The sequence below is a fragment of the Balaenoptera ricei genome, chromosome 13 (assembly GCF_028023285.1).
Source record: "Balaenoptera ricei isolate mBalRic1 chromosome 13, mBalRic1.hap2, whole genome shotgun sequence".
NCBI classification, from domain to species: domain Eukaryota; kingdom Metazoa; phylum Chordata; class Mammalia; order Artiodactyla; family Balaenopteridae; genus Balaenoptera; species Balaenoptera ricei.
Window position 1 is genome coordinate 82,067,828 of NC_082651.1, and position 27,910 is coordinate 82,095,737.

Sequence of the window (27,910 nt, forward strand, 5' to 3'; positions counted from 1 at the left end):
CGCTTCGGAGCCATCGGGCCTGGGCTCAAATCCCAACTCTGCCACCAGCCCACTGCCTGATCTTGGCAAGTGAGCTACTCCGAGCCTTGGTTTGAGCTGACGTATAATAGGGAATAAAATATGTATTTCATAATGTCACGGCCTTCAGTTACAGCAGGACTTATAAGTTAAGCTCCTTTTAGAATTTATTGAGGGGGTAGGATCAAACTTCTCTCTTCATCAGACAGATTTCACTAGATCAGCATTTCCCAAAGCGTGCTCTGTGGGACCCGGGGTGTGAGGAGATGTCATGCAAACAGAAGGGTGGGTGCTGGGAGTGATTTTGGGCAATGCTGTGAGTTTAAGCACAGGTAAACAGTTGTGTCTGCCGCTGGGCTTTTCAGAACCTTCACTGAGCTAAGATGTCTCGGGAAGCTTCACACTTGAGCGATGTGTGCAGTGTTGCCCCAGATTCATCTGACCAAGGAACCCTTTTCCCCACAAGGTAAACCATGGGACACATTTTGGGAAGAGTTCCATTGCAGACCTTTTTCTCTCTTAGCTCCCAGGAAGCTTCTGTTTCCATTTGAGGCTGGCACAGAGGAACCACATCAGTCAGAGTCTTGGTATATTTATACCCCACCCCGCTCTGGGGTGCTGGTTTTCTATTTTTGTTTTGCTGTACGTATATTTTTTTTAGTGCAGGATGCCTCAGAGGCTGTGTGGAAGTGAGGAGGGTGGGGATGGCATCACCTGGAGATAAAGAGCCCACGGTAGGACCGAGGGCAATTCTGAGCCATTAGGAGCGATGGGCAGGGGCTGGGGTGCAGGTCACTGCTGCCACGATGCTGATCACCCCTCGGAAGACTGGGATGACTGCAGCCCCTTGGGGAATTCCTTCGAATTCTGATTATTTCACCCTAGGCAATGAAGAAAGGAGGGCAAGTGTCAGCAAGTTTAGGTCCTGTAGGAACTGCTTAGGAAAGTCAAAGCAATATTGGACTGGTTACTGCTGACCTCAAAAATGACATTGTTTAACTTAGCTCTTCTAAGAAAGACAGAGGCAGATAGGCCGTGGGCAGGAAGCCCTGGCTTTTGTGAGGTAGTCTTAGGTGCGGTGAGCCAATGGGAGCTCAGGGCCGGTTGTGCCGTGGCCACCCCAAGGGCCGAAGGCCAAGCAGTGTGTCCCAGGGGCCTGCCTGCAGCTGCAAGGAGCAGCCAGGAGCGCTGTCACACAAGGCTTGGCTGTGTCCTGCCTCCTGCAGGTGCCACCACTTCTTTCTTCGACCCCTGGATCCCCAGTAAATAGGTCTCTCTCTGTATTTTTCAACTGACCTATGTGGGTAGGTGGGAGGACTGGGATAAAGCAGCCTTACCCACACTGCCTTTATTTCTCTAGTGTATTTCAATCTGCAGGGAGCAAACCATTAGTGGGGAGAGAAATCAATTTAGTGGGTTGTGACTGGCATTTTATAACATGAACTAGAATAGAAAGTATTAGAATGCATTGGCTGTAGTAGGGGTTAAGCACTGTTTCATGAAAGAAAGACAGACAGGGAGATAGGCATGGGTTGTGGTGTCAAAGGCCACCGCGGATTGTACTCAGTGACATCTGGAAGCCACTGGCTAGCTGATGCCAGGCGCTGGCACCACTTCAGGATGCATCTGCTTCCGGGTCTGTCCTGGGCTCTGGGGCCCAGTCCCAGGCTGAGTCGTCCCTCCACACCCAGAGGAAAATGTACCTGGAAGAGAGGTGCCCGCGATGTATCTCACCCCTGAGCTGCGTCTGCTGGGTGCGTCCTCAGACCCCAGCGGGGGAGTGGCCGCTCCCTGGCGGTGCCAGGGCTACACGATGACAGAGGCGGCTGAGCCTGAGCCTGGTCTCCATGGACAGCATTTATTAGGCGCCATTCTCAGTGTGAAGACAGATAGGCAGGAGGGGCTGGCGGGAGGCCGTGGCAGCTGCGGCCTGTGGGGTCCAGGGGCTGCCCGGGGTGAGGGTGTGGGCGCGGGGGCGTGTCACCCACACGTATTGCATATTCTGTGGCAGTGTGCCCAGGCATAAGGCATTGGGGAAGCAGAAAGGCTGCCTTCAGTGGGAGGGGGTGAGGGAGAAGCAACACCGGCCTTCCAGTTCCCTAGGAAAGACCTGGCCGGAGACCGAGCAGTCTGCCGTGCTCCGCGAGGGCCATTCGGCCTCCTTCCCCACCATCTCCCCACAACTTTGGTTGCGGCTCCCTTGGGACTGACGGGACGGGACCCCTCGAGGGCAGGGTCGCACACAGGACAGAGGCACCCCAACATAAACACAGAGGGCAGCCCCGGGTCCTGGGCCCTGCTCTCTGTGGCACCTGGGCAACCAGCTCCTCCACACTGAGACGGGACTCACACACAGGCCAGGCCAGACTTCTTCCCTCCCAGGGGTGCCCAGAGGCCGGAGCGCAGGGTCTGGGTGGGGCTAAGGCTGATCACCCTGGGGGCCTCCACTACAGCTTCCCTGAATGCCAGGGCTGGCCTTGCTCAGCAGTGTTAAGGAGCTGACACGGGAACAGTAAAGGGGGCAGTCTGGAGGGGGAGAGGCCCCTCACCCATCCCTTGATGCTGTCCTGAGTCACGGTCCCAGCTCTAGCTCTGGGTCCTGACCGTGGAGCCTAGGGTCTCACCTCCAACTGCTGCTCTCTACCTGGGCTGCTGGGTTGCAGGTGGGGTAGGCAGGGGGTACACCTGGGAGGAGCGTTCCTTGCTGCAGCTATGGCTTATCTCTAGCTACTTGGGACACAGGCACCAACACTGGTTGTGGGGTCAGGGTTCATGTCCCAGGAGGATATGCCTGCCAGCTCTCTAGGCTGCTCTGCCCAATTCCCCAACTCCTAGAGCTCCAGCTCCTGGCCTTTCTGCTGTCAGCCCCAGCTCTGCTTATCTGGCCCTAAGGACTCCCCTGTTTGTAAGTAGCAAGTTCAGAGACTGAGTGGTCCTACCCTGCTTCAGCAGCCCACTCAGAGCCCTGCCTCGTGGCCAAGCAGAGGAGCGGCTGAGCCCAGCACTGGCTCAGTCCTGGGCTCTGGTTCTGGTCTAAGGCCCAGTTGCCCACACAATGCCAGGGTGTGCAGGCTGGGAACTTTGCTTTCAAAGAGTGGGAAGAGGAGTCGAAAGAAAGAGCACTTAGGCTCAGAACAAACAGCCTGGGTTCTTGCTCCCCTTTGCCTTTTGCTACTTGTGTCACCTTGGGCAAGTCGTGTCACTTGTCTGGGTCTCAGTGTCAACTGTAAAATGGGGATGAGAACTCCTGCCCTGGTCACCTAACTGGGGTGTGGTGAGAATCAAACGAATGGGTAGTCAGGACAGGGTTTTCAAACTCATTTCACGGATCTAAGAGTCGGTTATTAGCAGCAGCGGCCAGTGATGGCAAGGAGGAAGTTTTCTGTTTGATTTCAAGGGCAGTGTCTGGAAGGCTGGACTCCCTCCGGCCCCACCTGAGGACGTGACTGGAGGCCAGTTAGCTCTCACTTACCAAGGGGACCACCCTGCAGACTGTTGGGCTCCTGCCTCCCCCTTCCCTTCTCCACCCCTTCTGCAGCCTGCCTGTCCTTGCTTCCATCTGCCTGCCCTCTGGGGACTAGCTTTAGGGACTGCTGGGTTTCCATTTCCTCCATAACTGCGAAGCCATGCAAAACAACACAAAAGGTAGTGGGAGACTGGGAGACACAGCTGGGGATGAGGAAGGGGAGTGGGACTGAGTGGGGTGACCTCGACAAAGACACCCTGACTTTTGGAGCCAAGGGAAGGTGGGAGACCTGGCAGGACAGAGGTATAAATAGAGATGCAAACTTACACGGAACACGAAGTTCCCTCCGTAAGGGACAGGGGGAGGGGGTGATGGTCTGGTTACCAGCAGGGCCTCTGCGAACTGGGGAGCTCCTTATTTTTCCAAAGGGATGGGAGGCTCCCGGCTTCTGCCTTCCCTCCCCGACCCCCCCCCCCCCCAAGTTTCACATTTCTCGGAATTTGCAGGGCGCAGATGCGGGCTCCAGGGGTCCTCAGAGCCCCGGCTCCTGCCGGCTGGTGCAAGCAGGCACAGTCGGAGATGGGGGGCGGGGGGAGGGTGGTGAGGGGTGTAGGGGCGCCAAAGGCGGCTGGGGCGGTCTCTTCGCCGACCCCGCTGCTCCTCCGGGCAGGAGCCCCCCGCCCCGCCCGCGCTCCCAGGTGCTCCAGGCCCCGCAAGGCGTTCACACGGAGCTCCTGCGCTTCATGAGGCTGCGGAAGGTGGACAGGCTGTGCAGGCCCGTGGACACGGAGCTGATGGCGGAGCGCTGCGCCCCGCTGCACAGGCAGCGGTGCGAGGGCGTGTCACTGTAGCGGCCGCCCCCTCCCGGCGACGAGTGGCTCTGCTCGACGCACGTGTCGGACGTGGAGAGGTCCCGCGGGATGATCATGGGGATGGAGTACTGCAGCTTCTCGCGGCTCTTGTACCAGAGGCACGAGCACATAGACTGGAAGTGCAGCACCTCGGCGTAGACGTTGCGGAAGCCGCCGCCGCCGCCTGCCGCAGCCGTGGACGAGGCGGTGTCCGTAGTGTGCGCGCTGCCGCCCGCGCCGCCGGCGCCGCCGCCCGCCTGCCCGTTGCGCGTGAGCAGCGCGCGGTGCTCGGCGTCGCGCTTCTCGTCCTCGGCGTTCATGGTCATGAAGCGCAGCACCACGAGGTTGAGGAAGGCGCCGATGACCGTGAGGCCCGTGAGGATGTAGACGAAGCTGAAGGCCACGTACTGCGGCTGCGTCTGCAGCGCCTGGTCCTTCTGCAGCGCCACGTAGTCGCCGAAGCCGATAGTGGTGAGCGTGATGAAGCAGTAGTAGTAGGCCTGGAAGAAGGTCCAGTGCTCGTAGTAGGAGAAGGCCGCGGCGCCGATGCACAGGGTGCTAATGCACGAGAAGAAGCCGATGAGCACCATGTTGGCCATGGACACGTCCGCGCGCCGCATGCCCAGCCCCCTCTTGGCGCGGTGCAGCAGGTACTTGACGAAGGTGTTGATGCGCTCGCCCAGGCTCTGGAACATGACCAGCGTGAGCGGGATGCCCAGCAGCGCGTAGAACATGCAGAACACCTTGCCGCCGTCGGTGCTGGGCGCTGCGTGGCCGTAGCCTGGGGGAAAAGGGAAGAGGAGAGAAAACACGTGCTTTGGGGCTGCCCTTCCAGAAACCTGCCTCCCTTCCCCCTACTCTCCCCTCTCCTTCCCCAACCTCGCAGAGTCTGGCCTCTTTTTCCTTTGGCCGAAGAGAAGACGACTCACAGTTACGGGTGCATCCTTTAGTTCCTTGCTGATGGTTTCTCACTTACTGTCATGACCACTCCAGGGGGTAGGTAGGAAGGAAAGAGGAAGCAGGGAGGGTTAAGTGACTTTTCCGGGGTCACACTGTATGGAGGCAGAGCAACCTGCGTTTGAATTAGAGTCTGTTTGGCTTCAAAGACCTGACCATTTTCTCTACCCAGAATAGGAGCTGACTCGTGCTGCTGTTGGGAACTTAGTCTAGAGGCAGCGTGGATAGCGTGAAACGGTACTGGCAAGTCAGTTGGGAGACCTGGATTCTAGTTTAGTGTCTGTGGGCTTTGGACTTGTTCCTTGTCCTCTCTGGGCCTCGGTTTCCTTGACTATAAGGGGTGGAGGTTGGACTGAATGAGTCCTGCATCCTGTGATTCAGTGTGAAGGGAGGAACCCTGGGGGTCCTTGATGACTTCCTTGCTTCCAGCCAAAGCTTATGGGGGTAGTTCGCCCCTGGGGCCCACCAGTCTCCCAGAGGCAGCTGGCCCACCCGTGTCAGAGGAGGAGAAAGGAGACAGTGCCCTCCCCCCATGAATTAGTGCTCCAGAGTCCTCATCAAACCCTCTGTGGGGCCCTGGGGTCATCCTCTATGCCTGGCCCCAATGTAGGTTCTCTCCTCATGGGGATGCGGCATTGCCTTTGTCAAAGCAAGGGCCCTGGTTGTCCTTCCAGGTGTTACTATCACCAGTCAGACAGTCTCAACCCTATCACGCCCTACCATGCCCCTCAGCCCTCACCCAGCCAGGAGCCAGGCAGAGGCAAAGCCTCCCTCTGAGCCAACCATCACATGGCCTAAGTCAAGAGTTCTGCCTGGAGACCTAGAGGGGAAAGGACCCTAGATGGGAACTCAGAAGCCGTAGGCACAAGTTCTGGCCCTGTCACTAGTGGCTGTGTGGCCTTGGGAAAATTACTCCCCCTCTCTGAGCATGTTTCCTCATTTGTAAAATGATGTCTGCTGGTCCTGGCCCTGCTTCCTTCACTGAGCTATTAAGATATTTATTACTTTTATTAACAGGATTATTATAATAAAGTAATGCTTTCCATTTTTCCCACCTTTTTAAGCCTTATCAAAACTTAACCAAGGGCTTCCCTGGTGGCACAGTGGTTAAGAATCTGCCTGCCAATGCAGGGGACACGGGTTCGAGCCCTGTTCCAGGAAGATACCACATGCCGTGGAGCAGCTAAGCCTGTGCGCCACCACTACTGAGCCTGCGCTCTAGAGCCCACGAGCCACACTACTGAGCCTGCATGCCACAACTACTGAAGCCCAAGCACCTAGAGCCCATGCTCCGCAACAAGAGAAGCCACCGCAATGAGAAGCCCGAGCACTGCAACGAAGAGTAGCCCCTGCTTGCAGCAACTAGAGAAAGCCTGCGCCCAGCAACAAAGACCCAATGCAGCCAAAAATAAAATAAATTTTAAAAAAATTAAAAAAAACAAAAAACTTAAAAATGCTGCTGCTTCTCTGCAGCCATCCTGGATTGCTCACAGCTGGAAGTGATCCCTGTGTTGAGTGGCACTGAGAATGTTCGGCTTTGAAGTCCAGGGCCAGTACTACCACCATCCCCTACTCTGTCACTCAGGTCCCCCAACTGTAAATACATATGTACAGCTAAATACTAGCTTGGGGTGGGTGGGGGTGGGCACTGCTGGACTTTGTCATATTCCTCCCCCCCCCACCCCATTGCCAGCCATGACCATGGGCTATGCCCAAAATATGTTTGATGAATTGATGGCAAGGCAGGATACCATCTGCTTTGGTATGGGATCTGAATTCAAATCCTGACTCTGCCATGGACTGTGTGTTTTTTTTTTTTTAAAAAAAAAAAACCTCTCTGAGCCTTAGTTTCCACATCTGTAAAATGGGGCTAATAAGTAGCACCTGCATCACAGGACTTTTGGGGAGAAATAAGTGAGATAATGTGTATAACACTTAGCACAGAGTCTGGTACATATCAAGCGCTCAGTAACAGCTCAGTGACAGCTCACAATGAAGTGCCAGGTTTCCCTCACATTTCCAAGAGATCACCTGGGCTGGCAGACAGCTCATTTCCAGTAAACTTCGCATCTCTGTCGGCCTAAAGCCATGTGAATCTTAAAGCTCAGGGAGGTCGGGGGACTGCTGCTGGGGTGTGTGAGGCTGTGGGCCGCCCTTAGAATGGGCTCCCCTGCTCCCTGACTGTGGCATCTAGCTGGTGACTGTGTCACACTTTGCCAAGGGCCTGGATAGCTGAGCTCTTGAGCTGCCATGCCTGGCCCGTCTGCACCCCAGCAGGGTGAGAACAGATTGTGCCCGCCAGCTCGGCCACAGCAGCCAGACCACAACTCACCTCGACAGCTGGGCAGGCTCTGAGCCAGAGCAGCTCCCCATCCTGCCCTTCCCTGTCCCCCAGGCTGGCGCAGCATAGGACGTGGGGGAGGGAACAGCACTGTGGCCACGGCTGAACAGGGATGGGAGGCATGGATCAGCCCCAGCTTGACCACAGGCTGGCTGTGTGACATTGGGCACACCATTGCACCTCACCTGTGTCTGTTCATAAGCTGTGATTGCTCCCGGTCCACCATCGTTTAGGAAAACCCAGTGCCTGCCAGCCTGGCAGCCTCACTACCCGCTGTGGGCTGCTGACAGAGTCCCCCGGCCCCAAGTCTCATGCTCTGCCACGGCCACTGTCCTGTCCAGTGTTGCCCCACCTTTGGGGTCAGGTGCCCTCCAGGGCCCACCCTCACTTCCTACCACACGCTGCGGCTGCAGATCTTATCCTTCAGATACATTTTTAACTTTAATTCTCAAAAACTTCCTACAAGGTCATTATTATGACTATCTCCGCTTTATAGTTGGAATAATGAAAGCTGGAGAAGCCTCGTGAGTTGGCCAAGGCCACTAGACTTTCTGACTCATCGCTCATTCTGATGCCTCAGAGCCAATTTATCACCCAGGAAGGCGATCAGGATGGGAAACTGAGACCCGAGAGGAGAGCAGTCCATGTGGAGCATCGTCCTCAGGCACTGCCCTGAGCTGGATGGGGCAGAAATGGCAACAGGGGTGCAATGCCAAGGCATTCAGATGCTTCTCCAAGCATCGGGCCTAGGGTCAGCATGCCCCCGCCCCTTCTCCTGTTCTATTGTCACTGGGTGAAAGGGCGAGGGAGCTGGGAGGACCTGCTGACGTGGGCACCCAGCTTGGAGGGGCGCCAGCAGGGGTGGAGCCACTCCCAGGGGGCCCTGGAACTTCTGGGAAGTAACTGGGAGTTTGGCAAGGCCTGTCTGCCTGCCAGCAGGCCTGCTGCCTGCCCAGTGCTCAGGCTTGGTTTTTACGAGGGAGAGGGGGCAAAGGGAGTCCCCGTTTTCTCCTTCCTGTCCAGCCCTGCGCATCTCAGGATGAGGGGCTCCATCTGTCCTTGTGTGTTGCTGACGTACACAGAGGCTACGCTCCGGGGCTGATTCTCTGAGGATCCTCCCTCATAATACCTGATGGATTGACCAGCCAGAACTCACGCCCTGACCCTGAGACTCTAGACCCTGCCTCTCAGAGAGCTGACTGGGGCTGTTGCTGTCCCCTCTTCTCCCAGCTACCCTTCCTGAATCCACCATATGCTCAGAGCCAGAAAGGTCCTTACTGACCATATGGCCCAGTCCTTATATTGTACAGATGAGGTGATGGAGGCCCAGAGAGGGAGAGTGACCTGCTCAAGATCACACAGCTAATGAATGGAAGATCCAGGACTATAACCTGAGATATTTCATTCCAAACTCAATGCTCTGTCCTCTGCCCTCTGGCTCAGTATAACCGAGGTTGACCTGTTCATTCAACCAGAGCCCAGCAGCCCCTGCTTGGGAGCAATCCAGCTAAGAGATGGCCTAGAAACCTGGCTGGAGCATAGAATTTACCTGAGGAAGCCAAGTGGCTAGATTTAAAAGTTATGTGACTGGACATAAATATTAATTATGAATATTTTGAGACAGCAGGAAAAATTAGGTGGGATGGGAACCCCGGGGCCTTAGTTCTTCTATTTTCCTCCCAACATCACCAAGGGCCTCAGAAACTGGCCACAGCTCTGTCTTCCAGGGAGATGCAGAGGGTTGGGGGCCATCCCTCCCTCTTACTGAACTTTTTCTCTCTGTGGACTATTTCCTTCTAGTCGAAGCACAAATAACCAGTCTGAGCCCTTGGTAATGGCCTTGGCTGGATTGGACTCAGCTGTCTGCTCCCATTGACCTCACGTGCCCGCCAGCTTGAGTGCCTGACCTCTTATCCCTGGCCTAGCTGGCCACAAAGTTAGAAAGCTGACCACAGCCTTGGGTGGAAGAAAGAGCTTGGGTCTAGAAGGCGGGAGATCTGGGGGTCTGACCTGGCCCTAACCATAACCAGCTTGTGCCTTGGGCAAGTCCCTTTTCCTCTCTGGGGCTCAATTTTCCTCATCTGTGACATGGAAAGACAGGACAAGATAAAACGTTCCCACCTTTTCCCCCTGCTGTGGATGCCTTTTTTGTTTTTTTTTTGTTCACCCACACCCATTCATACAGTCTAAATTTTTAAATATTTTACATATGAAGTATAATATGTTGATCAGTACAGTGTAGCTACTACCTAGAATAGGCACTGCATAGATAATTGTGAAAAAATGAATTCTTTTCCCATCAAAATTAATTAGGAACACATTTGCCAGTCAGAACTTCTGATTAGCATGGGATAACTGATTCTGAGACTGAATTAAGTTATTATTATTCTTTTGAAATACTGAAAATGGATATTTCTATTTTCCACAGGGATCTCTGCAGTTTAGTGGTATAGGTGAGAGCAGACTCTGAAGTCAAACAGCTTTCAGCTTTGGCCAGTTTACTTAATCTTCTAAGCGCCTCAGTTTCCTCATCTGTAAAATGGGAATAATGATGCACTTACCTCATAGAGTGGCTCTGGGGATTTGATGAGTTAGTTGACTTAAAATGCTTAGGATGTTGGGATCAATAAATATTAATCATTAGTATGAATATTTTGGGGAACATCAAAATCAGATGGTCTTTAAAGTTCCTTTCAGCATTGACATTCTGAGATCAGTGTTTCCCAAAGGTAATTTCCTGGAATACCAATTTCATGGACTATTAATAACTGTTGGATGAGAAAAGTGTTGCTTGGTTAAATGAAATTGCAGGAATGCTGAATTCAACTGCATTTGTTGTCATTTGATTTAAGTGGAGCCTTTATCAGAGCCACACACGTGTTCAAGAGCAAGGTCAGTTGAAGTTGGGAGAATGTGCTTAAGTTTTCCTGCCTGTATGACCTTGGAACACTTCTCTCACAGTGCATATTGCTGGACAAGTGTTCCCTGGAGCACAGTTTGGGAAACGCTCCTCTGTAGCAACAAGAACTCTAAGGTCCTTCTTCCGGGTCTCTGACTTTGAGATTCTCTGGTGTCCCGTCTCTGGTTGGCCCAGCCCTTCTGTCGATTAGAAACACACAGCCCTTGGCAATGCCTAGCTGCAACCTGTTTCTTGGTTTCCCGCAGACCTAGTTATCTAATGTAAATATGGCCCTGGCCAGGCTAATGTTTGCCCTGAGAGAAGATGGATGAGGTGACCCGTGGCCAGAGGTACCCAAAGGCTGTGCACTCTGGACCAAGCTGGGCTGATGCAAAGCTGCACCTGGAGAGGGGGTGTGACCTCAGCGTGCTATCTGGGTCTGGTGGGGCAGCCGGAGAGGACTGGGGGCTTGAGGGAGACGGGGCAGCTCCAGGGGACTGGCTGTGACACATAGGCTCCCCCAGAGGAGGCTGAGCTCTCCTGCTGGACCTGCAGAGGACACCTCAGAAAGGCCCACGGAGGACCCTGAGGCACAGACAGGGAGCCGCCCCCTTGATCTGGAGGTGGCAGCAGTGAGAAGCCAGGAAGTAGGACCGTAGGCTCCGCAGGGACTTAATTGGTGTGTTAAAGGAGATGAGGCAGAAGGAAGCTGGCCCAGACCCTGGGAGGGAGGGAAGAAAGAGGCTGCCCAGCTTGGTGGAGATGGGGAGGGGAGCGCAGGCCCTCTCCTTCCATCCTGCAGGATCCAGCTCAGAACTTGCCTTTTCCAAGAACCTTGGAGCGCCTTCCCAAAGCTGGAGGGACCTCTCCCTCTGCCTCGCTCTCAGGCCTGGATTTGTGCAGAGGAGCTCTGCGGGGCTCTGAGCCCCCGGAGGGCCTGCAAGTCCCCTCAGTGTCCGGCACAGGCCGGGTGGGTGCAGCTGCTCAGATAATGCTGTTCAGCCCAGACAGCCCAGAAGTATGAGATGTGGATGAGAGAAACCTCCCCTAGACACCCAGCAGTCGGCGGCAGCGGGGGGGGGGGGGGGGTGGGTGGGGAATAGGAGGAGGGCCCTTTGTGACTCATAGCTCCTGCCCTCCCGGTGGCCCCCAGGACCCTGCAAAATGAAATCAGCCTCAGGGCCCAGAAGGAATCCCCTGCTGTCCAGGGCCCTGGCCAAGGCCTGAGCTAGGCCTGGGAAACCACTGGGGCCTGAAGGACCTGGGTTGGCAGGAGGGACCAGTGTGCAGAACTGGGTCTGGAGCTTGTCCCCCTCCAGGCCAGAGCTCCTGGGAAGGACAGCTCGGAGGCACAGCCCCGCCCACCTCGGCCCTGCCCCGGCCCTGCCCCTCTCCACATCCTCTCTTCCCATCCTCCTGGCTCCTCTTCCGGCTCTTGTCCCCACTCCCCACCATGGTCGTCCCCCTCCCCCTGCCTTCCTCCCCCTCCCCCTGCCTTCCTCCCCAGCTTCCCACGTGGTGGCCCACTGCCCTCTCCTCTGTCTCTCTTTTAGCTCTCTTCCATCCGCAGGTGCCCCTATGACTCCGGTTCAGGGTTCTCTGATGTAGGACAGCCCCCCTCCTCTGCCCTCCCCAGGCCCACATGGGATTAGGGGGAGCTGAGGGGGCTGGTGCTGGTGTCATGGAAAATCCCCGCGGCAGCCAAGGTCAGTGTTTGCAGACACAGCCTGGCCTGGAGCCAGGCCTGCCTCCCTGGCCAGCTCCCTCTGGCCTATCCCAGAGGCTGGCTTTGCACAGGGGCCCTCGGAGGCACCCCAGGGCTGCTCTGGGTGCCTGGGGCCAGGGGCCGCGGGAGCCATCTATCCTGGAGTATGGGAGACTATGTAGTTCAACTCGCTCATTTTATAGATGGGTAAACTGAAGCCCAGAGAGGGGCAGGGACAGAGCCAGGACTGAAATCCAAGGCGTTCTGATCTAGCTCAGTCCTCGCTGCAGACGGGAGCCCTCTGAAGTCTGTTCTGGTAGGACTAGGAATAGTGAAGGCTGTCGTAAACTTCCAGTAAATTAAGGGCTAGCTTGAGGTTGGGCTAGACTTGAGGTGGGTGATGGGGCCAGGGGAAGTAGACCCAGATGATCAAACCACAGTCCTTGACCTCAAAACGCTTTCCAAGTGAAAGGGAATCAGATGAAACGTCTCAGTGGAAGCACTTTGAAAACTTCAATGCCCCTCCCAAAGAAGAGGTTATTATTACACAAATTATTAAGATGTTGGCAAAGGTAGGAAATGTTTTAGGAAGAATTTAAGACAGGACCTGAGGGAGGGCTAGTGGTGGAGAGCTTCAGTTTGGATATCAGGAAGGGTTTCATGGAGGAGGTGGTATTTGCCCTGAGCTCTAAGGGATGGGTGGGAAATGCAGGGTTCTGATGGAGGGGAGCTGTTGAAACAAAGACACAATGCTAGGAAGGCAAGTGGCATGATAGGGGCAGAGAAAATTAACCTGAGGCCAATGGGCATGCTCACAAATGGGGGGTGGAGGGGGACAGGCAGACTCTCTCCGGAAGGCAGCTACATGATATGCCTCAAGAGCCTTGAAAATGTGTCTGCCCGTGACCCTGCAATGCCACTTCTAGGAATCTCTCCTGGGAAAATAACCAGAGATCGGAACAAAGATTTATGAACAAGGATGTTTATAGCAGCATTTTCATTGTGAAAAATTGCAAACAGTCCAAATGTTCACCCATAGGGTTTGGTTAAACATATTAAGGTATATTTATGTGGTGGAATATTGTGTAGCCATTAAAGTGCTGTTCTTAGGAGTCTCTTAATTACATAGAAAACCACCATCGAAGGTTAAATACAAATGGTAGGATACAACCCTTTATGTATAATGGGATCCCACAGTAAATATACAAATATGAAAAATGCAGCTATACACACACAGAGAAAGAGAAGCTGGAAGGAAATATACTAAAAAGCTCCTAAGAGTTTATCTTTGAATCATGGGCTCATGATTACTTTTAATTTTCTTTTATAGATTCTATAGTTTCTACAAAAATCTATTACATATAAAGAAATGAATATTATAAACCTAACAACAAAAGTTCTGGGTTATTTGGAGCAGAAAGTAGTGAAGGTTGGTATGGTGAGCAAGGGCTAAAATGGGAAGAGCTTGGAAGGGGAGGTGCAGGAATTCAAATCTTAACTTGAAGGCAGCGAGGAGCCATTGACAGCTCCTGAGTAGGGGAGGTACACGCCAAAGAGGTATGGAGATGGATTTTCCTGGCATCCCTATGTGTAGGGGTGGGGATGGCAGTGGGAGATGGCAGGCAGGAGGATGCATCAGGAGGCCCCTGCATGGTCCCATTGTCAAGTGCTCAGGCCTAAACTAGGTTCAGGAGGGGAGAGGGGAGGGGAGGAAGGGAGGAAAGAGGAGGAAAGGAAAGGAGAGGGGAGAAAGCAAAGAGTAGATACAGTGTGTGAGATGCTCTCGTATTTGTGGATTTAAACTGTAAGGCCCATGAGGGCAGAGATTTTTGTCTCTTTTGTTACTACCAGATTCCTCACACTTAGGAGTGCTTGGCACGTAACTAGCACTTAATAAATCTCTGCTGAATGAGTGAATCAAGGAAAGGAGTCATCAAAGATGAGCCTGAGGGTTGAATGGGATGGAGCCAGGGAGGATGGACAGAGCACGAGGCCCAGAACGGGCAGTGTCTCACACAACACAGGGCAGCAACACTGGGTGAACCCGGGAGAGTACTGACCCGGGGGCTGTGAGGTCTCTTCTAGCCCAGCCACTGCAGCAGGTGGCCATGGCCCAGGCCTGTGGCCTGTCTGTATCCTGTGACTAGCTGGATAGAACATGTGTGAGCTTAGAACTTGCAACAGATTGGATCTGGTGGGGTTTTAATTAAATGAATCCACCAGGGACAGTCTGGCATTGAGAAAGGAATTCTACAGCACAATTGAAAGTGGACTTGGCCACCTCAGCAGATGGCTGGGATGCCAGTCCCCCCACCCCCACCCCTGTGCTTCTTGAAAGGCTGTGTCTGTAAGTCTGGCATCTGGCTGGCCTGAGCCCTACACTTACACTCTCTGGCTCTTCCTGTTTTGCCCACGGAGGAGAAGCAGGCACATGTTGGCATCTCCTTGTCAGACTCCCCCAAAAGGGACTGAACTGCTCCCGGCAGGAAGCCTTGTTGGGTCATGGGGGCAACAGTGGCCAGCCTGGGTGTTCCCTGTTGGCTGCACCATGTGTCCTGGAGCTGAGCCTGCCCAGAGCCTGGCTGCCTGAAATTGCATCCTGCAGGCCGTGTTACATGGGGCGAGGCGGACCCCAGAGGGTAGGGTACGCACACACGGAGTTAAAGAACACCCAACCAGGAGTCGGGGGCCTGGATCCCATCCTAGTTCTGCCACTACCTTGCTGTAGGACAGGACTTGCTGAACTTTTTCCTGTAAATGGCCAGATAGCAAATATTTTAGGCTTGACAGACCTTATGGTCTCCTGCAACCACTCAGCTCTGCCATTGTCTCAAGAAAGCAGCCATAGACAATATGTAAATGAATGGGCATGGCTGTGTTCCAAAAAAACTTTATTTACAAAAGCAGGCGGTGGGCCAATTCAGCTCACAGGCTCTAGTTTGCTGAGCCTGCTGTAGGGTCTTGGTTAAGGCATGTCAGCTCCTGAGCCACTGTTTTCTTACCTATCAAATGGGAAGTTAGATTAGAAGGTTACTTCTTCTCAGACAAGTTATATTTTAGGATTTAATAAATTGCTAGCTCCCCCTGTTCCACATACCACGCACAGGCCCTGAGGATAGGGGTGAGTTCTGAGCAGGGTCTGGAGCCCAAACCTGCATGTGGAATTTGTATCCACAGCTCTTTGGAGGCATGGCTGCATTTTCCCATTTCTGAACACTGTTCATGCTCTTTTTTTTCTCCCTGATGGGCTTCTACTCCTCCATCAAATTCCATTTCACAAGTCACTGGCTCTGCGAAGCCTTCCTTGATCCCACCCACCTAAACAAATCAGTGCTCCTGGAGCCCTTTGTTCAGTCCACAAACATTCATCCACTCAACCAGCAGACGTTTTTTGAGTCCTTAATACATGCAGTGCTCTAAGTTCTAGAATAGTAACTATTTCTGTGTTGCACTTAAGCAGCCCTTTGTCATTTACAAAGCAACTTCTATACATTCTATTGTTTGAGCTCGCACAGCAATCCCGTAGAGGAGGTATTTACTATTATTATTATTTTCTATTTTACGGGTGTGGAAACTGAGGCTCAGTGAGGTAAAGTGTTTTATCTCAGGCCATAAATGCTAGAATCAAACTTGAAATTCAAAGGCTCTTCTCTTTCCATTGTACTTGGTCGCCTCAGGACTCTCCGGGGCCGGATGGAAGTCAGAAGACCTGGGGTCTGCTTCCAGCTGTGTCGCTGTATGGTCACAGGTAAGACCCTGCCCTTCTCTGGGCTTGGGGTTCCTCTTCTGGGAGGTGGAGGAGATGTTCTTGAGGTCCTGTGACATTCTAGGATTCTGGGCTTACAGAGGGGCCACGTTCCCTCCCCTACAAACAATGAAGAAAGCAGTCGTCTCGGTGGGACAGTTGGGTCCCCAAAGCAATGGCCCTGAGCCTCCAGGTGCGTGTTAGGCCCACAGATGCTGGGGCCCTTTGCAGAGCTGTTCTAGTCAGCACTGAGCAGAGGCTGTGCATAGGGTGAGAACCCTTGGGCTGTCATGGGAAGGGGGAGGGTTGGAGATGGGCTGGTCCCGCTGAAGTAGAGGGGCAGCCAGAGCTGACTCTTCAGAGACAAAACTGTCCTCCCACCTCACCCCCCGCACAGCCTCCCAGCGCAGGAGGCCGCAGAGGGTCAAGGAGGAGATGGCTGCACGTCCCTGCCTGAAGTCTTGTTGGTCCCCAGGTTCTCCCTTCTGACTGCTGAGCGCTAAAGGGGCCCCTAGCCCCACCCCCATCTAGCCCTAGGGACCAGTCTCTGGAGCCTTGAGCTTTTACTCCTTTTGGCTTCTTTAGCTGCTTCCTTCTTCCTTCTTCTTTCTTCCTCTTTCCTTCTTCCTTCTTTCCTTCTCCTTCCCTCCTCTTCCTGTTCCTCTTCCACCTCCTCCTCCTTTTCGTCTAATTTTGTCCTCTCAGTCTCCTTCTGGACTCTGAGGACAGGGATGGTGTCTTGTATTTCTCAGGAGCTCAGTGCCTGTCACCCAGTAGAGCTAATGGTAATGGTGGTAGTGGTGATGTAGTAGCAGCAGTAGTAATAGTAGTAGTAATAGTAGTAGTAATAGTAGTAGTAATAGTAGTAAATCATAAAGCTCACATTTGTGGAGCATCTGTGTGCCAGGGACTGTACTCAGTGCTTTACATTATTTCATTTAATCTTCACAAAAACTTTATGGGGTAGATATTATCCCCACTTTCCCTATGAGAAAACCGAGGCACAGAAAGTTTCCCTAACTCATTCAAGACCACACAGCCAGTGAGTGGCTGAGTCAGGGTACAAATTCAGACCTGTTGCCTCGTGCAGCCTAACCAGTATTAGCTGATTAGATGCTGCATCTGGAAGGCAGGTGCCTTGGTTTTGAGCCGAGGAGACTGAGCTGAGTGGCTGGGTGACAAGGCCACACAGGTGTGTGGCAGAGCCAGGGCGAGTCCTGCTCTCTTTCTTCCACATCCCAGTGGCCTCCAGGGTCTCTGGGCTGGGGTCAGGGATCTGGGTCCATGGCCCATCTAAGTGAGACCTTCATGAATTGCTCTTCTTAAGGTTGTTCTGGAAAAGTCATGGCAGCTTGTTCCCTGTCTGTCAAGCACGTGCTTTCCCCAGCTATGATGCTTCCTCTTTCCAGCCCTTCTCCCAAGAGGCCAGATCCAAGAGTGTGCTGGGTCTCCCCAGAAGACGCCCTCCACCGGCTCCAGCCAGGCAGGAGGTGGTGGGAGAGCTCAGAGTCAGCCCTGGAAACAGCTAAGGGGGGGCATCTGGAGAGGCTGAGTGGGCAGGAGGGGCCCCAGGGAGGCTGCAGCACTTGGCTGGTCTCGAAAAATCAGCTGGAAAATCACCAAAGCAAAAATGGCTTCATTCCCTCTTAGCTGGCCTTGATTAATTAATTGAACAAATATTTCTTAAGCACCTACTACTTTGTGCCAGGCACCAAGCTGAGTGCTGGGAGAGGATGCGAAGACGGGGATGGCTGAGTCTTGACCTCTGGGAACAGAGACAAGCCAGTGGGCAGGTGAGAGAAGACTGTCCCTTAAGTGAAGAGTTATCCCCGGATGTGGGGAGTCTATGTCAAAGGGGTCCTTCTGTGATGGTGGGACTGCAGGCACCCAGAAGCCAGGAGTCCGAAGGCACAGCAATATTGCCCGTGCTCCTGTGGCTGAGAGCAGGGCCTCTGAAGTGCCCCTGGATATGGGGAAGCATTGTTCAGGGTGGTGTGAACCCCTGGCTGCTGCACAGAGCTGCTTGGCCCTGGTTGTCTCTAGAAATTGGATGAAGGTCAGTGTCTGAGGCCATACTCTCTCTCTCTTCCTCCTTCCTCCTTCTCCTCCTCTTTCATCTTCTCCTTCTTCTTCCTTTTCCGTCTTCTCCTCTTCTTTTCTTCCTCCTCCTCCTCCTTCTTCATCTTCTACCATTTACGTTTTTTTTTAAAGTATACTTTTAATTTTAGACCAATGTTAGATTTGCAGCGTTATTGTGAAGCCCTGCCTTCCTTTTCAAAACACTCGCAGCCTCTGGTGATGCGTTGCTGGCTGCTGTGTTCCCACCGCATCCCCACTGCCTTCTTCCTGTTCTGGGCCACAAGCATCCCCTTCTCTCAGCTCTGCACACAGCATCCATCTCTGCCACTCACTTGGCCTCTTGGCAGACGCTGCCTGGCATATTTACCCACCTCCTTATGCACAGTGATGCCTCTGTGAGCAAAGCTCCTTTCACTCAAGGCTGCCTGTGCAGAGTGGAGGTTGGGGGCGGCGGCCCGGGGTGAGGCTGGGCCCTGGACAAGGCTTTTGAGAGGCGGTCAGGGCCCAGGTCTGGTCCCCTGCGCGGGGACTCGCCTCCTGGCCTCCCCTCTGTGTGGCTGGGTCTGGGGTGGCAGGTGGGAACCGGGAGGGGACGGAGTGTAAGAGGAAGGAAGGGGAGAGAAAGAGGGGACAGTCACAGGCCAGAACAGAGCCTGTGCTTTCTCTGTTCCTAGCGCACCTACTAATAACTGTAACGGTGTCGGGAACTCAGCCACCCTTGCAGCAATCTTCTCCAGTTCTCACCATGATTTTCACGGTGGGCATTATTAACTCCATTTTGATGAGGAAACTAAGGCTCAGGTTAAATACTACTTGTCCAAGGTCATGTAGATAAAAATTGGAAAAGCTAGGATTCAACCTAGATCTTTTTGCCTTCAAAGTCCAGGCACTTTCCGGTGTCCCTGGGACCGTTCACTTTGCGAATAGAGCGTGGAAAATGTGTCCCACTGGTCATCATCCTAAGACCACTGGAAGCCCCTCAGGGTGGGATCTGGGTCTTAAGAGTCTTAGGGCTCTGCATCCATCCTGATGGCATCCTGCCAAAGACCCTCTCTTCTGAGCCCCTCCCCTGCTTTCTGCCAGCCTAATGAACCCAGAAGTTGAATGGCCAGTCCTTTCCGTCCCAGGGAACAGTTCCCTGGAGGTTCTCTTTAGAGATTCCTGGGATGCTTCAGTCAGGCCCGGAGCCAGACAGAGCAGGAGGTGAGGAGAGGAGCGCTGGAGGGCAGGGGCCCAGGGCCCCCAGGGAAGCTGTCTGTGGTGGACATGTCTGGGCTGGCTACTCGCTTCCTGCCTCTTCGGAGCTGTCCTGCAACAACCCTAGTTAAGGATGGGCCCAGGTAGCACCTTTGTACCATGTGGCCCTGGACTACGGATTGGACTAGGGATGCATACCTGATCTAAGAGGACCTAAACTCTCAGCTGGGTGGACCAGTCAGGTTGTCTCTCCCAGGGATTGTGATGAGGGCTGAGGGGCTGGGTAGTTTTGGGGAGCTGAGCTGCAGGGTTACAAAGAATTGGGTCCTAACTGGGACCAGGGTGAACCAAAGCCACATGCAAGTCGGGGTTATTGGGGAAGAGAAGCCAGAGTGAACAGGAACAGCAGGGACAGGGATGGTGTGGCCTGAGAGAGATGGAGAGAGAGGCCTGGGCTTCTGGCTGCGGGTCTTTGACACCAGCTAAGTGGTGCTGTTTCCTTTCAGAAGTCCCCTTTTACTCACACAGGTCCAAGGGGGCACGGTGCCCTGGCTAAGCGCCAGCTGCTCCAGATGGAGAAGCCAGGCTCCGAAGCACTGTGTCCCAGGTGTGTCTGGCAAAGTGAGCAGCGCAGCAGAAGGGCCCTGGATGAGTCTGGGGAGACCCATATGGGCACTAGACACTGTAGCGTTTAGGAGCATGCCTGTTGAATCCACGCAGCGGCCCTATGTGGCCCACTGGGCAGGGGTGGCCTCCATTCGATGGCTGGGGACATTGAAACCTGGAAAGGTTGGTGTCCTGCCCGGAGTTGGACCTGGGACCCAGGCCTCCTGACCGCAGGCCTGCTGCTTCTCCCATAACCCACACTGCCTCTCTTATTAGGTAGCTGGGTGACTTTAGGGTTAGAAATACAGTGTGCAAAGTACCTAGTACAAGGCCTGGCATGTGGAAGGTCTCAGGAGGTGGGAGCTGTTGTTAATATTACGTTTTAAAGCACAGCTCTGAGCTGCCACTCACCACTCAGAAGCCTTCCTTAGTTCCCCAAAGGCACACAATACATTCTAGGGGTTTCCTGGCCCAGCACGTAGGCTGTGCACAACCTAATGCACCCCCAACCTGGCCTGCTCTCTCCTGGCTCCCCCAACACTTCCAGTCCCCTCTGCGCCTCACCTCTGAGCACTTCCTCATGTTATTGGGCTGCCTGGAGTTCCCTCCCTCCTCTCTTCCGTGCTCCAAGGAAGGGCAGCTCCAGGGCTGCCTCTTTCGGGACACCCTCCCCTGTCTCCCTGTTGGAAGAATGGCACCTTCTTCTGCCCCTGCCACCCTCTGCCAGGTATTAGGTTTTGCGTGGAGGTGGGTGCCTCTCCCACTGGCCCACCTTGCCCGGTGTCTGTGGTGGATTCCCAGCGGATGCATGAAGCTGGTCTGGATGCATGGGTTGGGTTTGGCAGGGAGGCCTTGGAGCGAGCGTGGCCCCTGTGGGCTCTGTCTCCATCACCTGCTTCCCACTCTCCTTGCTGGTCATGGCTGATGGCCCAGACAGCTCTGGGCTGGCAGGGAATTTGGGAGTAGGTGCCAGGAGATGTGAAGGAGGTTTTTCTTAGGCTCAACACCCTGCCCAGGGCTCAGGAGCTCAGATGGTGTAGGTTGGCACAGTGCCCAGGAGGAGAGGGACTCCAGGCAACAGGGACTTCAGCCTGAAGCCAGCTGCCAGGACATTCTCTCCCTCTGAGCCAGCCTATAGACAGGGTGTCCTCACCCCTACCACTCACACGTGCATGCGTGCGCACACACGCACACACACACACACACACACACACAAACACTCACTCACTCCAACACCCCGCATGCCCCCCACCGTGGCCTCTTGGCATGACCCTGTCCACCACCCAGGGCAAAGAGTACAAGAACCAGGGGGGCTACAGGGTGGACACACCCAGGAAGCAGGAAAATCTGCCCTTCAATAAAAGGAGAGGAGTCCCCTACAGGACTTGGCCTCTGGGCCCCCCGTTGTTCCTTCAAGTTCCAGGCCCTCAGGGATCTAAAGAAGCCACCAAACACAGCTCTTCCTCCACACAGGCCTGGACCCAACCGAGAGGCTAAGATTCCACCCCTCTCCATGGAAACACACTTCACTCAACCCTGGGCCCTGTCGGAAATGCTCCTTAGGTGGAATGAAATGAGGCTCAGGCCATTGCTTCTCAGCCGTCTTCAGTGGAGACACAAGCAGCTGTCCCCATCCTTGGGACACTGCCCTTTACACAGAGACATGGAAGCAGACACTCACACCCCGCCAGCCTGCCTCCCGCTGCCTGACTCACCCCGGGCTTGTCACCTCTCCTCTGACCTCTGATTTCCCAACCTTTTCAATTAGCTCTGCCACTCCACCAGCCTTGCAAGTTCTCCATCTACACTGTTGTTCAGAGCCCAGAATCGCAGGAGAGCCCGGCCAGGCTGGGGTATAATTGGAGAATGACTTCCTGGCTCCTACGGCCTATAGAGGATGCCTATTCGTGCAGGGGTGTCCCGAGCTTGCTTTCTACAGTGCCTAGAGCTGCAAGCTGCGCAGAGTCCCCTGGACCCAGGCAGTGTCCCCAGGACCCAGCCCTCCCCAGCTACTGCTTACAGCGCTGCTGTGCCTTCTCCTCCGTCCACCCCCATGTGGAATCTGGGCGAGCTGGCTTTCTCTGCCCTTGACTTTATTCAAATGATTAAATGACTCTGTCACTGCTCCCTCCTCCCCAATTCAAAATAGTCTTAGCTGAGCTTTATATAGTGCTTACTATGTGCCACTGCTCTAAGCGAGCTAATATATGTTCCTCTTTTATTCCTCTAAAACACCCCTATTCTGTAGGTACTACTATTATTCCTATTTAAAGATGCAGGAACTGAGCCACAGAGAAGTTAAGTGACTTGCTCAAGGTCACACAGCAAATACTTGGCAGAGCGAGGCTCTCCCCATACTGCTTCTCCTGCTCTCTATGAGTGTTTTGCTCTTTTCCTCCAACTCCCATTTCAGAGGTGGTGAGGCCTCCCCTCCCAAGGCTGAACCCCTAACTGCATGCTGCCTCAGCCTTGGGCTTTTCTTCCTAACCTTTCTCCTGGAGGCCCCCCATTTGAGGGTATTTTAAAATTGTCCTCTGCTAATTTCTCACTATTTGCCTCAAGTCTTCAAAAAAGGAAAGGGAGGGAGACAGGGAAGGAGGAAGAGAGGCAGGCCCACCATGCCCCTGTTGCTTCTCCCCTCACCCATCAGGATGCCCCTGCTTCACCCACTAAGACTACTCTCCCCAACAGCATCAGGAATTTCCTGAGTACCAGACCCGGTGCCCTGTGGGCAGGGCTGCCCTAACTACATGGCACTCTGGGACCAATTAGAAAAGAAAAGGCCCCCTCTGGGTGGACGCAGCCCCTGGGAGAGTGCATGGCTTGGTAAGCAGGCTGGACTTCAGCAACCCACACCCATCAGCTGGATTCTTTTGGACAGTCCATAACCTGGACAGTCATACATGGCGGTCTTGGCTGTTGGCATCCTCATTTTCCTTCATATTCTGGCCATGATCAGCCCTGATGGCCGGTCCTCTTCCTCACTGGAAACCCGACCCTCCTGCTTCCCACTGGTCCTTTGCAGTCTCCCCTGCTGCCTCTGCTTCCTTCTCCTGCATCCTGATTTTAAGAGTGGACCAAGATTCTGCCTGGGCTGATCTGATTCTGGTTCCAGGGAGGCCACAAAGGTCTCGCCTCCAGCTCTGCTCCACACTGTCACCTGGCTGAAGCATGAGCACCCAAGCCTGGCTGGGCCACCAGAACCCATCCCTCCCACCATGTTGGCCTCTGTGTACTGCCTGATTCCTAGTAATTCCTCAGTCAACCAGGCTGAACACCTTGCCTTCCCCTCTTCTTCTCCCCCCAGACCTAGTCCCAGCCATCCCTCTTTTCCTAGTCCCGCCCTTTCTTTCTGTTCCTATAGCCACCACCTAGGCTCTCATCCTTTCCAGTCTGGACCTGGGGAGCCGATCCGAACTGTCATCCCTCGCTAACTTCCTAATCTTCCTCACACCTACTTCCAGATTACACTCCATTCTGCACTTGTCACTGCTCTGCTCAAAACCTTCCACGACTCCCCATTGCCTACAGGGAAAGAAGCTCACACTTTCAACATGCCTTTCAGCGTCCTCCACCATATGTCCCTGACGTTCTTCTCCAGCCTTAGCTGCTGCACCGTACCCGAGGAGAGGGCTTTGGAGCTAACTCTTGGCAGTGCTTTTCCACAGCTAAGCTCTCTGGAAGGCTGCTTGGGGGGGAGGGGAGGGGCTGGGGGAGGGGTGGTTCTGCCCTTGTCGCACTTCCCACCATCCCCTGCCCCAGCCCAAGCCTTTTCATGGCCACCAGCAGCCTGACAGCTGCCCTTCACCCTGGGCGGCCTGGATTAGAGTCCAGCCAGACTGAAAATGTGGAGGCAGGTCTTAGGGGGTGGTCAAGGGATGAAAGGAAGAGGAGCCTCTCCCAGCCTGCGTGTCACTCACCCTGGGAGACAGGCATGGCTGGGAAGGGGTTAGTGGGACAGCGAGGGCAGCATGTTTGCAAAGGGCGTCAATCCCAATACTCCCTTAGATTTGTGCAACATTTCAGTTTATCACTCACTTTCTGAGTGAGACGCAAGAATCACTATCACTCACCCCACTGATAAATGAGGAAGCTGAGGCTCGTGCTGGTGAGGTGACTTGGTCAAGTTCACAAAATGTGCAATGTGTGCATCAGAGGCAGGATGGAGTTTCAGGGTGGCGGGGGGTGTCTTTCATGCCAGCCCACCTGCTCACCCCAGGCTGGACCCAGGCTTTCTGCACAGCAGGAACCTCCCTTGCCATCCAGGGAGGGGTTGGTTAACTCCGGCACTTGGTGGGGAGCCCTGGGGGAGGGGCTCATCTTGCCCTGCTCCATTCCTGGCCCGAATTGGCACCAGCACCTGGGAAGGGCGGCCGGCCAGCCACGTGCCAGTGTTACTTTAAAAATAAACCAGGGAAGAACGTGGCTTAAAAATAACCCTGGGGATGTGTGAGGAGCTAATTACTACTGCAGCGCCCGGTCAGGGCTTTGAGGAGCGCGCCTGGGCCCCGTGGTTCCCTGTGTTGTGTTCCCTCTGCCCGTCTCTTCCAGTTGGGGGCTGGGTACCAGGCCCTCCTAGAGCAGCCGGGGGCAGACAGGGCCTCGGAGCCCTGAGGGTGGAAGCTGGAGGCGGCTCTGGGCATCCTGGGCGGCCTCCCTCACCTCGGCCAGGACACGGGGAGGCGGGGGAGGGAGGGGAGCACCCAGGCCGGGAGAGAGCTCCGACAAGAGTCTCTGGGCCTCACCCATGTCTTCCCACTGGAACCAGCCAGGCTCCAAAAGGGACTCTGAAGTCCTGAGCGCCCCCTTCTTCTCTGCATGTGGTGTTGGCAGCCAGATGGCTGGTTTTGTCGATTACACCTCCCTATTTAGGACCCCTGAACCCCACCAGTCATTGTAACTGTCTCCTGAGAAGAACTCGGAGGCCCATCTTGGCCCATCGGGGTAAGAATGCGCGGCCCTCCTGGCTGCCCCCTCCTAGTTGCTTCCACAGACACCCCCGGCCTGTGAGCTCGCGTCTCTGGACCCTCAGTGCCGAGAGGGCTTGGTCTGCTGCCCAGCCAGGCCCGAGGAACCCCCAGGCTCTTTCCCCAGTGGCGGTCAGGGAAGCAGGAGCCACGCGCTCATCCCGCAGGCCAGGTTCCCGCAAGGCTCTCAGAAACTCTTGCAGATCCCCTACCTTCAGCGCATCCTGAAGCGACAGGGAGGAGGGGACACAGGGCCCAGCAGAGGACGCAGCCGAGGACAGACGTGCAGGATCAAAGAGAAAAAGCAGAGCTTTCCCGGAGGAGGGAGGCAGAGGCCAAGACTGCTGGAAGCTGACAGAAATGATCAAAGGACAAGGATGGATGGGAGGGGCGGGGGAAAAGAGCAGCCAGGAGACGCAGGCAGAGTGACAGTTGGGGGCAGGGGCTTTGGGGTCAGACAGGCCTGGACTCAGGGCCCTGGCTGGGTGCCCTGAGCCTATAATCTTGCTGGGCCTTGGGCCTCATTTGCATAATGGACATAATGATGACTACCTCATGGGCCTCTACAGGAGGAGGTTTGTAAAGCATTTATGAAAAGGCCTGAAAATGGGGAGCTGGGAAATTGTTTGTTCCCTCCCCTGCCTCTACTGGGATCTGGCCCCTCTGTTCCATGTCAGGCTGGTCAAATACAAAGGGTGCCCTACCACTCTCTCCTTCCCATGCTCCTGGAACAAGCTGTTCAATGTTAGTTACACCATGTTTTCATGGTCAATGTCTCCAGTGGTGACCACATTGCCAAACACACTGGTTGCTTCTCTGTGGTCATCTGACTTGATCTCCCAGCAGCAGCTGGCCTGGTTGACAGTTCCCTCTCTCTTAAAACAATGCCTCCTGGCCTTGGGACACTGCACTCCCCAGGTTTCCCTCCAGTGTCCCGGCAGGTCCCCTTCCTTGCTTGACCTCGCAGTGCTGGAGGAAAGGCCTGCCCTGGGCTCTTCTCTCCCATTCTCCCCTCTCCCTGGCTGATCTCATCAAGCTGCATGACTCTAAATATTATTGCCATCTGATAACTCTTAAATTTATATCTCAGCTTTGACCTCTCCCTTGAGCTACAGACTTGTCTGTCTAGCTGCCTTCATGGATTTGTAATAAGCATCTCAAAATTAACCTGTATGTCTAAAACAAGAAGTCTAGAATCTCATCTCTTTAACAAACCTTTTACTCTCCGAATTTTATTTCCCATCTCAGTAAATGCTTACCTTCCACCCAGTTGCTCAGGTCAAAGATTACCGCTGATTATTCCCTTCCCCCTACTCCCATAGCCCTCTGGCTCCCTCCTTTCCCCCAGCACATACAGGCTATCCATCAACAGGTCGGGCCAAGTCTGTCTTGAAAACACACCCTCAATCCACCTCTCTCTACAGTCTCCACAGTCTCCACGAGAGTCCGATCCACCACCATTCTGTCTTTCAAGTTGCTCAACTGCAGCCTGACGGGTCTCCCAGCTTCCCTCTTCTACTACAACCAGCTGACCTCTAGCAGCCAGAGGGAACTGGTCAAAATTTAAGTCATATCACACCACAACCCTGCTTAAAACTTTCCAGTGGCTTCCATCACATGTAGAGTAAAATCCAAATTCTTGACCATGGCCTCCATGGCCCTGCAGGATCCAGTCCTCCCACGCTTCCACCCCTTCGCTCAGCGCGCTGCAGGCACACTGCCCTTTCTGCCCCTGTTCCTCAAGCGTGTCAGCTCTGGCCTACCTGGGACTTCACATTTGCTGTCCCCATGCCCCGCCCCCACCCTGGAAGGCTCCTCCTTGACCTTTGCTTTCCACAGGCTCCCTCCCTGGAAGGCTTTCCCAGATCGCCCATCCCTCCTCTCCATCACTCTCTACCCCATTCTCTTGTTTTACTGACTCCTGGCACTTGTCACCATTGGGATGATTTTTTTTTTTTTTTTTTTTTTTTTGTGATCACATAATGTAGTTTATCGACTATCTGCTTCCTCTGGAATGTAGGCACCATGAGGACCAGGGCTGAGTCCCTGGGGCCCAGAACGGTGCCCGACACATGGAAGATGCTCAGAAAAAGAAAGAAAATGGAGGAATGACTGTGTGGGTGCTGGGGGAGTGGAAAGAGTCAGGAGGCCTGAGTTTGAGGACTGGCTCTGATATCGCACTGCTGGTGGCTGGGGCAGGCCACGCTCCATCTCCCCCTGCACCCTGCCCTGGTCTCAGTCTCCTCATCTGGAAGAGAGAAGGGTTGGGCTGAATTGGTGATTCTCAAAGAATCTGAAGGACGCCAGGAATTGCAGTAATGCCATCCACTGCCAAGCTGAGCCCTTATACTGCACGAGCATGCTGGCGTCAGCACCCTGACCTGACCCCATTCCAGCCAAAGGCTGAGGAAGGTGATCGTATGCTCTGCAACACACACATATCATGTAATGGCCCAAGAACATTTTGAGATATCAAACCATTGTGAGGACCCATGCGGCTAACTCCAGCCGCTCAGAGGTCTAGCAGGTCACTGGTCTAGGTGGGATGTTGAAGGCTGGTCCACGAACAGGACCTTAGCTCCCGGGGCCCTGGAAGCCTCTGAGCTAGCCGAGGGCCTGGATTGTAGGAACCGCCAGCCACCAGTGCACTCATCCCGGGCCAGCTCAGGTCCAGGGGCAACCTGGGAAGGAAGACTGTCTGCAGCCTCTCTCCTGGCTACCCTCCTGCCTGAAAGTGCTGGCTGGGGTCAGCAGGCTCTCAGCATCACTGCTCCTCCCACACCCCATCCACAGACTACTGTGGGAGCTGCCAGCTGTTAGGGGGCCCCCCTTTCTGGGTGGGAGGCTCCCGCATTCCAGCTGTCCCAGGGGTTGGGGCAGTGGACTCGCTCTGCTGATAAGCAAGGCTGCGGCCACAGTCAGAAATGCTCTTTCCAGAAAGGGGTGACTTGGAGGTCCTGGACAAGGCTCTATTCTTGGGACTGGACACAGAGGAAGTCCCTCCAGGGCTCAGCCATCATGGGGTGAAGTGGGAACAAGATTGTAATCCTGGGTAGCGTACATCTCAGGAGGGGCTGGA

At 54.4% G+C, this 27,910-nt stretch overlaps 1 protein-coding gene across 1 annotated transcript in view; it reads right to left on the minus strand.

The window, feature by feature from the left end:
• Positions 1–1,862: 1,862 nt before the first annotated feature.
• Positions 1,863–27,910, minus strand: part of KCNK3 (potassium two pore domain channel subfamily K member 3) — a 37,502-nt gene continuing 11,454 nt past the window's right edge. Inside the window, exon 2 of the mRNA XM_059893409.1 lies at positions 1,863–5,116. Within this exon, the coding sequence (XP_059749392.1) occupies positions 4,206–5,116 (911 nt within the window). The 3' untranslated portion in view covers positions 1,863–4,205. The remainder of the gene's footprint in view (positions 5,117–27,910) is intronic.